At 47.4% G+C, this 15685-nt stretch overlaps 1 protein-coding gene across 1 annotated transcript in view; it reads right to left on the bottom strand.

Moving 5' to 3' along the window:
- NFX1 (nuclear transcription factor, X-box binding 1) overlaps positions 1-15685 on the bottom strand; it is a 1119153-nt gene that overhangs the window by 278800 nt on the left and 824668 nt on the right. Inside the window, exons 16-17 of the mRNA XM_078687738.1 lie at positions 14538-14768; positions 4565-4638 (exon numbers count right to left, since the gene is read on the bottom strand). Coding sequence (XP_078543864.1) covers positions 4565-4638; positions 14538-14768 — 305 coding nt within the window. The remainder of the gene's footprint in view (positions 1-4564; positions 4639-14537; positions 14769-15685) is intronic.

The raw sequence follows: 15685 nt of genomic DNA, 5'->3' as shown, positions 1-15685 counted from the left end.
CAGCTCCGGCGGAGCCGCGTGGGCAGTGTCGCCCCGAACCCCCAGCTGCGTCGCGCGAGCGTCGAGGGGAGTCAGAAGAGCGATGACGCTTCTTCGACTTCTTGTGCCTCGACTTACCTGAGGACTTGGAGCCCGACAAGTGGTGTCGACTAGCCGAGCTGCGATGACTGGGGCCCCGCGACTGGTCCCTCGACCTCCTTCTTGGACCGTGAGTGGCGCGGGCCGACTGCCGCAGCTCGAGTCGCTTACGGGACCACTCCCGCCTAGCCTTTGACGTCAAGGCCCGGAAGTCGGGGCACGACTTGTCATCGTGGTCGGCCCAGAGGCAGTAAAGGCACCGACGGTGGAGGTCGGTAACCGACATCATGCGGTTACAGTCGTCGCAGTGTTTGAACCTGGGCATCCCTATCAGCACCGAGAGTCGAGTATCGACTCGAGAAGATCCAAAAGAGATCGACAAAGTTTAGTCGAAAATTGACTAGGAGTACTGCTCTTCCCGATCTGCGCTTGCAGGTGCGGAAAAAAGAAGAACTGACGTCAGCACGCGAGGGCGGCGTCTATGTATTCTGACGACGTTATCCCGGCGATTACGACGCGGAGCTGCAGACGACGCCTACCGACGCGCAGGGGTACTGCTACGCAAAACTTTCCGAATCCAGTCTGACGCCTGGGGATATTTTAAGGTAAAGAAAGATGAATTTTCTTATCTGTTTTATGCTTTTATGACATTTGTCGAATAAAGCTTACTTGACTGACTGTCAAAGGTAAGGAATCTAACACTAACCTGTTTCTTTCAGATGGGCTTACACAGAATAGTTCTCTCAAGTTAATTTGTGACAGATCAAACCAACACAAGAAATCGGACATAAGGGCGAAGGAGGAAAGTGCCAAAGTAAAAACTGTTTGTACACCTGATTGTCTGGCCTCCCTTAGTCATGCTTTGAACAGACATGAACTAACTGATGCAAAAACTCCCCTCAGTGAAACAATGGTTACCCATTCAAAAACAGAGAAAGCCAAATGTGATGGGGAGAACAAACTTTAAGAAAGAGGCTATACCCACCCAAAGTGCCTTCCCCGGATTGAGAAGTAACCACACTGATGTAGGGATGGTTGTAGGAGAGTAGGGTCTGCTTCATATGGTCACCCCCACTTTTTCCTGTGATTTTCTGGTTTTTCGACTTTAGTGTGGCTGTGGGCCTGCTACTCAGACCCACAGCCCAGCTGTTCTCTCTCTAAATTGATACCATGTACTTTGGGTACATACCTGATTGGGTATTGGGTCACCCTTGTGAGCCCCTTTATAGTGTACCATAGGTACCCAGGGCATAGGTGCATCCAAGGCCTACCAGGGGCTGCAGCATGTATTATGCCACCCCTGGCTGGCCATCCAAACTGACACCACAGGCTGATCACTCAGCTTGGGTAAGGTGGTGTAATCACCCCTTACTTAGATATAGTATATCTATATCTACCTTATATATAGACACATAGTAACCTATAAGTCACTCCTATGGCAGGCCTTAACAAACCTGGAGGCAGAGTGCTTGGTTTTATGGGAGAGGGTGCCCTAGCATGAGCTGAGCCCCTCTGCAGCTTTGGGAACCATCACCTTATAGCTGTTCTATTATATACACCTATGCTACCCCCCGCCAATTCTGTCGGCGGGAGTAGCATTCCACCCTTCTAGAGGGAAAAGACATGTATGTTACTGCTTTACTCGGTTAAAGTTAAACAGAGCCCCAGCATCACAAAATGGATGCTGCTGCCACAGACACGAGTCTGACCTCCTGCTGCTGGGGAAACTCCAGCAAGGGAGGCCTGGACAATAGGTTTCCTGTCAAGGGACGGGCTAGCACCTCCCCAGACAGCCTGTAGTGTATTGGGACAGAGTGGGTTGAATGGAAAGATGCTTTTCCAGACACTGCCTGGGGCACACAAGGTGCTCCATGCATAGCCCGGTTCAAACCAGTTGCTGGGGCACTCCAGCCCCGCTCTGGCGCAAAACTGGACAAAGGGAAAGGGGTGTAACCACCCCCTTCCCAGGTCCACCCATAGGAGGGACCTAGCAGGTAATCCAGCCCATTATCTTAGTATAAAGATAGGTGCTATGTCCCCAGGACTTTAGATTATCCTGGAACGAAACTGTGATACAAAACTCTTGGACCTTCGACGTTCTATTCCGACTAGAAGACTGAAGACATCTCCCTTGTGGTCAAGGAGTGACCACCCTGTGCCAACAGGCACCACCAGAAACTTGCCTGTCTGCTTTGTCGACGCTCCCGACGGAACCCGAAGACTCAGCGACACAGGAACTGGACTCTCAGACTTCTCTGACTCCGTCCCCCATCCACAGCAAAGCTGACACCCGTGGCGGGAACGAGAGACGTGGGGCCAGACACCCAGGACATCCTGCATTTTGCTAACTGCATCGACTTCTGAGTTAACTCGCCGTTGTGCATTGGGGTACGAGAAGCCCCAGACCCGAGCGCCATTTGCACCGAAGCTCAGCCCTCCACACTCCACGAGTGCCGCGTGGGGCCTGCTCTTTCATTTCAGCTCAACGCGTCTTCCCGGTTGCTAGCCCGCTGGCTAGTGAGCCCCCTGAAGACAAACCTTTGAAACCAAACTGCTTTCCTGGTTGCTCCAGGCTTGCTCCAGCTTCCCTGCAAAGGAGAAACTCCTCAGACCTTGCTGGTCTGACCCAAAGCCAATCTTCACTTCCTGCATGGATTGCGTTTGCCAAGTCTTGTTGGGTCCGATCCGGATACCGACACGGCAGTCAACTAGATCCTTCGTGGGACAGCTCGAATCCAGCTCCTGGTCGACATCGACCTCGTGGCTGCAGAGACAAGCTTCACCTCTTCACCTGAGATCATTGCGACATCGCCTGGTTCCTTCCTGGTCACTGGGTCACTCAGACTCTGTCCCCTCTGCTTTCAGGTTCTTCTGTTCTTCAATCCACCCTTGGATCCACCCAGACACTCTTCCTCTGGCCGCCTGCAGCACTTCTTTTGGAGATCTCCATTGAAAGCATCGACGAAACCCGACACCAAAAGGCACCGATGCACCCGTCTTCCCTGGGTGAGGTAACACGAGTACTCCGGTGCTTCCGAGGGTCTTGACTCTCGAAGTGTCCTAGTCTAAAGGGGCTTTGTCATAGTCCATCCGGAAGTGCCCTTAAACAGTAACTTTGTAACTTCTTCGTTCTCCATTATAAGTCAATGGTAACTTACGACTGCGTTTAGACACTGCACACGTCTCCCGTGAGTCTCCTACTTCCTAACCTTTGGTTGTTTAGTGTAGCCCCAGCGATTCCCTAGGCCCTAGGCCTATTCACTATTCCTGAAGTGGTTCTTATACCACTTACTTAGTATATGGTTTGTGAGGCCCCTAGGGCATAACTGTATTTGTGCAACTTATAGTATACTAATTGAGTAACCTGTGATGTACTTCGATCTCTGACCTCATAAAGAGTGCAGAGGGGTTGAGTTAGAAATAAATACATATATATTTGATATATACCTTGTGTGGTGTCCTTTCATTTGGTATTCAATGGATTATAATTGGTAAAACAGCTTGCTTCACATGCTCTCTGAAGTCTTAGCCTATGACTGCTGGTCCATGCTACCACTAGGATAGCTTGTCTATAAGGTTGACTTTACAACCACCATCAATAAGGGTCATTTAAAATGGTGCAAGGTGCCCACTAGAATAGTGGACATCTTATGGCAGGCTAACTTCTCACAATGGTGACACAGAAGAGGAATGAGGTGGTAACGTGTATGAGGTGGGTGTAGTTAAAACATCAGTTTACCACTTTTTCATAGTTTCATTACAGGAATGCACTCTATTCTAAGGTCCTTCGTTGGAACTGAGGTACATGTAGTACATAAACAGGACATTTGTATAATGTGCAGCTGGAAGGGGAGATACAACATGTATCTGTATGGCGCAGCTTCACTGACTGAGACAGAGGAGGCCTGTGTAAAATACAAACAAAATGATACTGGGGCATCCAGCTCTAGAAGGTTAAGCCATGTGAATTTACGAGAGGTTTTTAAAAGGTTCCAGAACCTTATGCACTTCACTCCAGGTTTGCTCCAACCATTTACATATTTTAAAAACAACTGTTAGGTGATCCTTTCCTTTCAGCACTCTGTGAAAAATTCAGAAATATTCTCTCTGAAGAGCTCCGGGTTGAATTTTAAACCAAGAGGCTTTGTAAAGGCAACACTATTCAACACTTTAGAATATGCTTAAATCAGGGAACACTTTTCCTCGCTGAGTTTTGTGGCCTGTCACTAATCTTTGACCTACCTATACATATTGACAAATCCATCTGATTTGAGACTGACTATTGGGATGTACCCAGAACAATCTCAGTAACATTAGGAGTAACAAAAAACCCTCCTAATTAACACCAAGTTAGTCTAAGGTAAAAATATCAAAGCACTACATGGATAAGCATATCATGGCTACCTATGAGGGCAACATGTTCACAAAACCCTGGCAAATTACAAAGAGGGCAACTGTTATAGGGGAAAAACAACACAACACAAACCTTTGATAAGCACAAGATGCCTCTGAGCAAATCATATTCTCCTTGCGACGATCACATTCACAATGCAGCTCTACCTGTTTTAAAAAGACAAAACATCTGAAATTAAAACATTTCCTTTCTTTGTTAAGCACCCACATTTACACAGAGGAGACAACACAACTATTTACATAAAAGTGTTTCATCCGGTACAAGATTTAAAAAAATACAAACAAATGGGCCATGGTCAAATGAGAAGGAAGTATGTTGTGGTTCCTGTTCCACCTCTGAGGGCCAAGAGTGGCATTGTCAGATGTTTGAGATTTCACGGACTTACTACCATGGAGCTTGAAAAGAAATCACAGCAACACACATAACCACTTTCGAAACCTCAAGGTAACAAGGAGGAAAGGGAGACAGAGGCAGCACTCTCATAGTGTTCTTTGATGCCCCGCGCCTCACTGTCATTCACTCCGGGGGGATTGGAGCCAGGTTGTTCGGGAGCTGGTGTGTGACAGACAAGGCGTACAAGCACCTATGAGTGTGGCAGCATGCACAGCATGCCAGTACTCGCAGTGCTCTTTGCACTGATCCTGATTGCGGAATTGCCCAAGCAGCCGACAGCCCCAGATCCCATATGCAGACTGCCGAAATATCGAAGTTCGCATCATGGAGCACCAGATCAAGAAGTTGAGAAATTCAGCTGGTGTGAGCCCACAGCCTGAGAACCTTAAGAAGCAAAGAAGCCGGCTCCAGGCTCTCTGAAAAAACAAATTGGAAGCGTGAGTGCAGCAGAAGTAGCTGGGTGCACTCATGCTCTTGGACAAAACCACTGCAGCCCACCTATAGCTGGCTGAATTTCCTGCCTCAGTTCACACTTGTGGGAAATCAAGCAGTTTGACTCTCTGAGTTTAGGGCAAGCAGCAAACTGCGTTTTGGCATGGGTTCTGGTGCCAGTGAAAAAAATGGTAGTGAAATTGATCCAGAGCCCTGAACAAATCCAGAGGACACAGCTGACACCGAGGGTGGATCCACGGGCAGAAGGTCATTTGGGAGCTTCTCGGCTCCTTGGGGTGCATGCCTGTCGGAGGGAGGCAGTAACATGCTAAAAAGAAGCAGTATGTCTTTGCAGAACTGAATTTGCTCTAGTGTTGTTGATGGCCATGGAAATTACGCTGCAGAAAACAAAAACTCACAGGCAGGTCGCTCCCCACGCTGCTGCACGGCTCTGCCTGCATTATGTTTGCCTAATCTTGTATTTTTCCCCTGTGCCTAACTTGCTTTCTAGCCCAGACTTGTTTTTATTCCCCTGTGCCTCTACTTGCTTTCTTGCGCAGACTTGTTTTTATTCCCCTGTGCCTCTACTTGCTTTCTTGCCCAGACTTGTTTTTATTCCCCTGTGCCTGTACTTGCTCTCTTGCCCAGACTTGTTTTTATTCCTCTTTGTCTGTACTAATTTTTTTGCCTAAACTTGTTTATCCTTCCTGTGCCCAGTTCTCCCGCGGCCTGCTCGTTTTTCGCACCGCTGCGTCCCCGCACACCTGCAATCCCATTCGCCGTCCTGCTCCCGCCTCCCAGCTGCTCCTCCCTCCAACATCCCCTCATATGGAGGCCACGCAGCGGTCGCACCGCTGGCACGCCTAAGGCAAGCCGGTCTGCGCTGTCCGCGCCTGGACAGCGCCCATCGCTAGGACCCCTGGACCGCGCGAACGCCATGACGCCGCCACGATGCCAGAGCCCTCCACGCACTCAACACCGGACGATCACACCCCTGATTCCTGGCCGCCCCGAAGCGCACCCACAGAGCTTTCACATACCAGAACAGCAGCTTCACAAGCATCCGCCCCTCCATGCTGCCGGCCAGGAAAGAACCCAACCACCTCAGATGCCTCCTTCTCAACACCCGTTCCGCCTGCAAACACGCCGCTGAACTCCGGGACCTACTCGACTCAACCTCCCCAGATGTCGCCTTCCTGACGGAGAAGTTGCTGAAGTCTTGGCACCCGACATAGCCATAGCCGTCCCGGGAGGCTACAAGATCACCCGCAGGGACCGCACCAACGGAGCAGGAGGAGGAATCGCCATCGTCCACAGGAACACTCTCAGAGTCTCGACCAACACAGACGACATCCTCAGCACCGCCGAACACCTGCACTTCCAGATCCACACTGACCCCAACACCACCCTCATCTACAGACAGCCCCCGGACCCCGACCACAGTTCAGAGACTCCTTCGCCGACTTCATCAGCACACACGCCTTCGCCTCAACGGACTACATTCTCCTCGGGGACCTGAACTTCCACCTCGAGAGCAACACCGCAACCAACTCCACCACCCTGATCGACAACCTAGCCAACCTCAGACTCAGACAACTCGTCACAACACCCACTCACTCTGCTGGTCACACACTTGACCCCATCTTCTCCGCAAACCCCACGTCTCCTTCAACCACACCACCGAACTCCACTGGACCGACCATCGCTGCATCCACTTCACCTTCAAGAAACCCACCATGCACCACCGCACACCACAGATGCCTCGCTGCTGCTGGAGCAAAGTCACCGAAGACCAGCTAACCACCACCCTCGCCCAGAGCCCACCCACCGACCCGACACCGCGGCCCGCAACCTCAGACAGTTGATCAACGACTGCGCCAACACCCTTGCCCCGATCAAGAAACCCTCCAACAGTCACACCAACAAGAAAGCCATCTGGTTCACTGAAGACCTCGGGGCCTCTAAGCAAACCTGCCGAAAGCTGGCCAAGATCTGGCTCCGTGAACGAACACCGGACCGCCACGCAGCCCACAAGAACGCCACCCGCAGACACCATCACCTCAACAGATCCGCCAAAAGGGCCTCCTTCAAAAACCGCTTAGACAACAACGCCCACAACGGGAAAGAGCTCTTCCAAATTGTGAAGGAACTCTCCAACCCCAGCTCCAACACCAACAAAGTCTCACCCTCGCAAGACCTGTGCGATTCGCTGGCCACCTTTTTCCACCGCAAGATCGCAGACATCCACAGCAGCTTCAACGCCATGACCGCCCCGACAACCACTGAGACCTCCGCCCCCACGACCACCATTCGCACCAACCGCCTGCTCTCCTGGACCAACATCAACAACGACGACACCATCAAGATCATGAACACCATCCGCTCCGGATCTCCGTCAGACCCATGCCCACACCACATCTTCAACAAAGCCAGCACATGCATCTCACCCCATCTCCAGAAAGTCATCAACACCTCCTTCGAGACAGCAACCTTCCCGGATAGCTGGAGGCACGCTGAGATCAATGCCTTACTCAAGAAACCCAAGACAGACCCAAAGGACCTCAAGAACTTCCGGCCCATCTCCCTGCTCTCGTTCCCGGCAAAGGTCATCGAGAAGGCCGTCAACGAACAACTGACCCACTACCTCGGGGAGAACAACATCCTGGACCCTTCCCAGTCCGGGTTCCGCAGCAACCAGAGCACCGAGACTGCCCTCATCGCCGCCACCGATGACATCAAGTCCCCGCTGGACAACGGAGAAACGGCGGCTCTCATCCTCCTGGACCTGTCAGCCTCCTTCGACACGGTCTGCCACCACACACTAAGAACACGCCTCCACAACGCCGGGATGTTATGTTATGTTATTTGCACTTATAGAGCGCGCGATTACCCTTGGGTGTCCTGGTGCTAAGTACTAGTCCTGCTGGGAAGCTAAAAGAGTACTACTGTGAGAAAAGCCATGTCTTCAGGCTCTTCCGAAACGTAAGAAGATTTGGAGCATTTTTAAGGAACAAAGGGAGCTCGTTCCAGGCTCTCGAGGCACAGTAGGTAAAACTCCTGCCTCCCCAGTTTACTTTTTTCGGCCTGGGAACTTGCACTTGTTTAGCACTGGTAGATGTTAGCGTCCTCCTTGGAACACACCATTGGAACTTTTGCCTAAGAAATTCCGGACCGATACCGTTAATGGCTTTAAAGGCTATACAAAGAGCCTTAAAGCGAGTTCTTTGTTTTATTGGTAACCAGTGTAGCTTCTTAAGTTCGCCTTTAACAGAGACAAATTTAGAAGTTCCAGACAGCAGCCTGGCCGCTGCGTTTTGGACAAATTGAAGCTTATTCATATGTTGTTTTTGCATATTCAAATATGGACTATTACCTCCGGGCAGTCCACTGCCCTTTTGTATTAATGCTCATCTGTGTTTGTTCTTTCTTGATTCCCATTCCAGGGATGCGGGGTGCTTGGTGGCATTTTTTGGGTCTGTGCTGATAACATTGCCCATGGTGGTATTTGAAACACCGCGAACCGACTGACTGTATTGGTCTTGCAATCTCGTAGATATGATTTTGTTTTTTGTTTTTTACTTTGATTTAAATTCCTGTGATGTTACTTCTGTTTTTTGGTTTTTCTGTTGCTGTATTTAAAAATGTTGAGCCTTGTATCATTCTAAATGATCACTACGCAATCCTACTGTGTACACCAGTATTCAACGTGTGATGTTATATATGGCATCTGATAATTTCCGTACTTGATATGTTATTTGTTTTTTCCACTGTGGATTGCTTATTACGCTTCAATAAAAATATTTGAAAAAAATATATATGGACTATTACAGTAGTCCAAACGCGATGTTATCAGGGCCATGACCACTATCTTAAGATTACTTTCTGTCCAAGAGAAGGCCCTGGACTGGACCACCTCCTTCCTCTCCGGCAGAACACAGAGCGTCCGTCTTCTTTCCTTCCGCTCCGAAGCCACCGAGATCATCTGCGGCGTACCCCAGGGCTCATCCCTCAGCCCAACTCTGTTTAACATCTACATGGCACCGCTCGCCCACATCGCCCGTCGGCACGACCTCAACATCATCTCCTACGCCGATGACACCCAGCTGACCCTTTCCCTCACCAAGGACCGCCAAAACCAACCTTCACGAAGCAATGAAGGCCGTCGCTGAATGGATGAGTAACGGCCGACTGAAGCTGAACTCTGACAAGACGGAGGTCCTCATCCTCGGATCCACCCCTTCAGCCCGGGACGACTCCTGGTGGCCGACAGCACTGGGAACCACTCCAACACCCACCAACCACGCACGCAACCTAGGGGTCATCCTCTCCATGACTAAACAGGTCAATGCCGACTCCTCCTCCTGCTACAACTCCCTCCGCATGCTCCGCAGGATCTACAAGTGGATCCCCACTGAAACAAAAAGAACGGTCACCCAGGCCCTCGTCAGCAGCAGGTTGGACTACAGAAACGCCATCTAAGCAGGAGGCTCGGCCAAACTCCTGAGATTGCTCAAGTGCATACAGAACGCCTCTGCACGCCTGATCCTCGACATCCCTCGCTGCAGCCACATCACACCCCACCTGAGAGACCTGCACTGGCTCCCGGTCAACAAGAGGATAACCTTCAAGCTCCTCACCCACGCACACAAGGCACTCCACAACACCGGACCAACGTACCTCAACAGACGACTCAGCTTCTACACCCCCACCCACCAGCTCCGCTCCGCCGACCTCGCCACAGTCCCCCGCTTCCGAAGAGCGACCTCCAGTGGCAGATCGTTCTCCCACCTCGCCGCCAAGACCTGGAACACCCTCCCCATCCACCTACGGCAGACCCGAGACCTGCTGACCTTCAGAAAACTCCTCAAGACACTGCTTTTCGAGCAGTAGCAGCATTCCCCACCCGAGCGCCTTGAGACCCTCAAGGGTGAGTAGTGTGCTTTACAAATGATATGATTGATTGATTGAGTCAACTCTAAAGTAGAGCGAATTCACAGGCGCAACCTTGCCCTTGCGCCATCTCAGGAGATTGAGAGTGGCAGGAAGAGGCTGAGTCCTGCTGGGACTTCTTACGCTTGTTTTTAGATTTAATAGAGAATTCAAAAGGTGAGGAACCTGCGATTAGAAGTCTATCAGAAAGGGGGTACAAAAGACTGGGTTGGACAACATACAGCAAATACAAAACTAACACAGAGCCAGATATCACTATTCTTTGTTGGGGGGGGAATAGTTCATCATACCTACGCTAGCTTTGATTACTTTTTGATTTCCCTAAATCTTATAAAAAGCATCATAACCGCAAAGACAGGACACATGGCACTCTCAGATCACACCTTGATTACTTTCTCTCTCTGCGTACCCCAAGTGAGAAGCAGGGACCATCAATGGTAGCTGAAAAACAGCCTCCTCCATAATGAAAAGGCAGCTGGGGAGGTGGAACTAAGCATAGCACACCTCCTAGAGGACCACAATAATGGGAAGGTAAATGATGGCACTTCATATGATAGGTGGAAAAAGGGGAGCTTCATCTCAGACAAGCTGTAATGGGAGAGCACAGCAAATGGAGCAGTAGCAGGAAGATGTACACAAACATAAATAACCTGTAAAGATATGCTTCAAACTGTCACAGGTGCAAGTGAGAATACTGGACCCAGATGGGGCTGAATGGAGGTAATAAAAAAGACAAATTGATGGTGGTTTAACTCTGGATCAAAATTACAGGCAAAACTATCCCAGCATTAAGGGACCAATCGGGCATTGAAAGCACTTATAATTGCAATATATCTCAGGAATTTCAGCGGATCTATGAAAACCTGTACACATCCGTCTCCGCAACGGAAAGAGGAATATCTGAATGGGACACCTATGTAGACATTTACTGAAGCATAAGCAGAAACCTTAGAGATCCAGTCAGGTAGCCCAAGTCATGTCCACCATATGCAGGCTCAAAGCAAAATCCAAAGTACACAATTTCTAAACATTTCTCTTTTACAAAAGTTTCTATAGTTTGCTTCCTCCCTATTAATGAGGCTTTTTGACTCCTTTTCTGACTCTGAAGGTATAGCAACAACAATGCCCCAGAGGCTAGAACAGCCATTTCAAAATCAGGGAAGGAAAAATGACTTTGCTACTTATAAAGTCCAATATTGCTGCTCAAAGAAGATGCTATGATACATGGGATTCTGTAATTGCAGTATAAATGCTTATCACTAATTTCTTTATAATCGGACAATTGTGAAAACGCCTGGTTGCCGATCATAAGAAAAGACATCAGAACTCAACTCTTACAAGTTATTGTAGTCGAGTTCTGACGTCACAATGCCGGCTGCCAAAGCCAGCAGCCGAAGTAAAAGGTAGGTCATGTCACAGAGCAAAATCGAATCAGCGGTTTATAGCAACGAAAACTGAACTTTAGTTTTATCTTCTTCTTAACTTTCTGGCTTACAAGGAGAAGCAGAGAGGACATGTTTACTGTTTTGCACTCATTACATAGTTAAAGAAAAGCTAGAATCTTTCTGCATGATCCTACACATCCCGAGCAACTGAAGCTTCAATTTCTTTTTTTTAAACGGACTTGTATGGAACTCTTTCTAATATCTGTCTGCAACACACATCTACAAGGTTTTGATGTGTTTAATTTTGCACTAGTGATTTAATTTTTATTCTTCATATTTGCAAACATGCTGGCTCTTTCATATGAAAGAGTTACACACAAAGGGTTTAAGTGATTGGTGGGAAAGGTGATGGTGTGGCCATGTATTATATGGGTTAAAGTACACCCTGGTGTACATGATAAGGATATTGCAAGTCACCTCTGAGTTCAATAGTCTTCAGCCTCATTTCTCTATATGGTTATGGAACTCCTTGTTAACTTGCAATATTCTTATAATGTACAGCATGGGGTAATTTAACCCATATATATAATATACACCAGCATCCTCAAAAAACGAGTCAAACAAGGGTCTCCCAGGTATAACATAGTTGGGGTTTGTACCTGATAGAGGATGTAGTACCAACATAAAATTAATCCAGCAACTTATAGCTAAGGCACATTGCTGATCCAAATTAACGTCGAGAAAGTATTTGCGTATGTACACAGGACTATCTCAACACAAAATTAACAGCTTTTAGATTAGGACTCAAATTTAGGGAATGGGGACACTAACACTACAGAAATCCGTCAGTTTCCAGGGTACCAGGAACGGGTGTTTCCACGCTCCTCCTCAAACCCCCTGTTTGCTTAGTCTATGGAATCCCTGATGGAGAGAATTTGCAGAACCCTAAGTGTAAACAGCATAAAAATGTGTGAAGAATTTCACAAATTAGCTTGGTAAGTGAATGACCTAAATGTCGCATGGATAGAATCAGGCAAATCATGGCCAGCACTTATAGAAGAACTCACCAGATAAAGATTGGCTACTGGGTTAAAGATCAACCTTGCAAAGTCCTAAATTCAGAATATTTCTAACCCAGCAGCTCAGAAGAGGATCTGCAAGTCAGGTATTAATTTTGATGGACAGAAAGCACATACCTTATTTAGGATCTCTGCTGGCACCCATACTGCAGTGGATGATGCATGTGAACTGCAATCTACTCTTGCAGTCTATTAGACTAGAGCTGCAGTCATGGCACATGAGGGTGTTCTCTCCTGTAGCAGACGTATTGTAGTGGTCAAGATATTATTTTTGTTACATACCCTGTTGCAAGTACCTCAGGAGATGCTACATAAGGTAAAGCATAAGATAGATAATTTTGTAGGGTCAGGGAAACAATATTGACTTCCCAGAAATATAGGGGACCCAGGGAGGATGTTGTGGGCCTTGCTGATACTGAACGCTATTATCAAGTGGTGTCACTCAATACATGGTTGAGTGGGTGTGACTGGAGTCAGAGAAACACTGGTGCTTCATGAACAGATGGTAGTTGTAACACAAGGGGAGCAGTTCTGTGATCATCAAAGAAACAGATGCTCAGTTTTGTACTCCACCCCACCTATTTTCTAGCCTGGCAACTAGAGATAAAGTGGTAGATGAGCAGCACGTCACAATGTTCCATTCAACATTCAAGCCCATTCTGGAAAAAACAGACTTCGACAGATAACTTGGGACAAATGGTTCGCTTAGCGGCGAGCAAAAGTGTGCAACAGAATCGATGACCTCTCTGATAAGGAGGTGACATGGTCGTTAGAGTGTGTTAAAAGCATCTACACTCCATTAGTTACAGAGCACTACCATGAATGGTGAGCCTGATTCCAACAAAGTTTGAGCAATGGGTCATAACCAACGAGAAAGACACAAAATTTCTGTCAGAGTTGTACAAATTACTAATACACAGAAAGCAAAGGGGAAAACACACAAGGCAAAGCGGATGAAATGAAATGAAAAATTATATTTATATAGCGCGTAACTACCCAGAGGCCTCGCAGCCTGAGAACTAGAAATAGGATGAACCCCCTTGAAGATGGAATGGGGAAAAAATATAGAACCGCTAACACAGCAAAATCGGCAAGCAAAAACTTACATAGAAACCTCCTTCTGGTATCAAAAACAGCTTAGCTTTGGCAATCAGACAAGCACAAATCTGACAAATGCTCCAGGGCTGTGAGGAGAGGGGTATTCTAACACACTTACTACTACTTTATCCCAGTCTTCAAACCTATTTTGCATCACTTCTTGACACTATAGACGTGATGTTCTAAACAAACACCCCAAGGCTCCTGACATTTGTCTCTCTAGGCATAGGAAACAGTTGTACCCCCTGCACTTGCACTGTGGCAGACAGTTGTTTCTTGCGCTATGTGCAGCAAAGGAGGCAATAACAATAATAATGACGCTCTGGGGAAAGGTCATTCTGCAAGATTATAGGGAGTGACTTTATAAGATATAGGAAGGATTGGACATGGTAAAAATGACCTATAGACTCAAGGAGGCTACACAATTTTGAGACAGGATGCTTCTCAATCCTGAGGTTCCTCTCATTGGAATTTAGGGAATAAGCATACCAGTACTATCTCAGGATTCTCAGAAAGCCGGTGGGATAGAATAAAGGGAAGGCGCAGTGACAACTGGTGATATACAGTTAAGATGGAGAAATGAATAGGGAAAGGGAGTTCGAGGTTTATGACAGTGAGATTCGAGGGGGGACTGTTGTCCCTGTAAGTATTATTGCATAAAACAAGAGTCTAACAGGGTAAATCATAAAAAGTAGTTGAAATCTTTACCTTTGCAATGCAGGAAGTTGTAGGGCAGGGAAGTGATGGATGGCATGGAGCCATGCAGGGATGACTACAGTCTGGTCTTGCGATGGTGCAGGGCTGTTTACAGTCCTCTTCAATGAGGCACTCTCCTTTATGGCAAATCCTTTTGCACTTGTGCATGCCACAATTTAAAATCTGATTGCAGTGAAGGCCACAAGATATGTCAGTCAAGTGACAAGGAATATTACTGCGCAGCTGAAAATGAGAACATTCAAATTAAACATTTATAATGAGCTTCATGCTTTGAAGGAAATCGCTACATTTTAGATTTCAGCACACTAAAGGACTAGAAAATATACAGGAAATCAAATATATATATCCCATCATCATTAATATGCATACATGGCTTTAAAATCATTAAGGTTATGCAAGTAAGCTTAAAAGTTGCAAATAACACAATTAGACTCTCCATGTCAACACAAAGTGTCTATTAGGACACCACAAGCTTCTTTGCCTGCACAGAAGTTTCAAAAACAAAACACATTGTTTTCCAAGTACTTACAATAAAACAAATAATGCATTTTAACATGCACCAACATATGAGCAATTTCCAATGAATATCTCTGCTTTGTGGTTGTGCAAATGTACCATCAGTTGTATGTAGAGAAGGAAGTCGTGATTCAAATCCCAACAAATTTGCTGCTTTTGACATGACTGCAAGTGAAGAATATGCTACTTACCAGTATGCATCTGTTCTTGGCATGTAGAGCTGCAGAGTGTTACACTTAGCAATAAATCGCCACCTGGTGTTGGGCTCGGATGATTGCAGGTTGTCGTCTTCTTGGAAGAAGTCTTTCCCTCTCATTCCACTAGTAGTACGCAAGCTCAGACAACAGTCTCTCAAATTAATACTAGTGGCCCCCACATGGGCACGCCAGCCATGGTTCACCACGCTACTAGATCTCTCACTGGTTCCACATCAGAAATTACGGCTCAAGCCATCCCTGTTAACACAGAACCATGGAGAAATAAGGCACCCAGAACCAAGCCAACTGAATTTGGCGATCTGGCTCCTGAGGTCTTAGAGTCTGGCTACTTAAACTTACCACCAGACTGTATGAATATAATTAAAGACGTTAGAAGACCCACCACTAGAGCATGCTATGCTGCTA

This window comes from Lissotriton helveticus, chromosome 4_1 (genome assembly GCF_964261635.1).
Source record: "Lissotriton helveticus chromosome 4_1, aLisHel1.1, whole genome shotgun sequence".
Classification (NCBI taxonomy): domain Eukaryota; kingdom Metazoa; phylum Chordata; class Amphibia; order Caudata; family Salamandridae; genus Lissotriton; species Lissotriton helveticus.
This window is presented reverse-complemented; position numbering and strand designations above follow the sequence as displayed.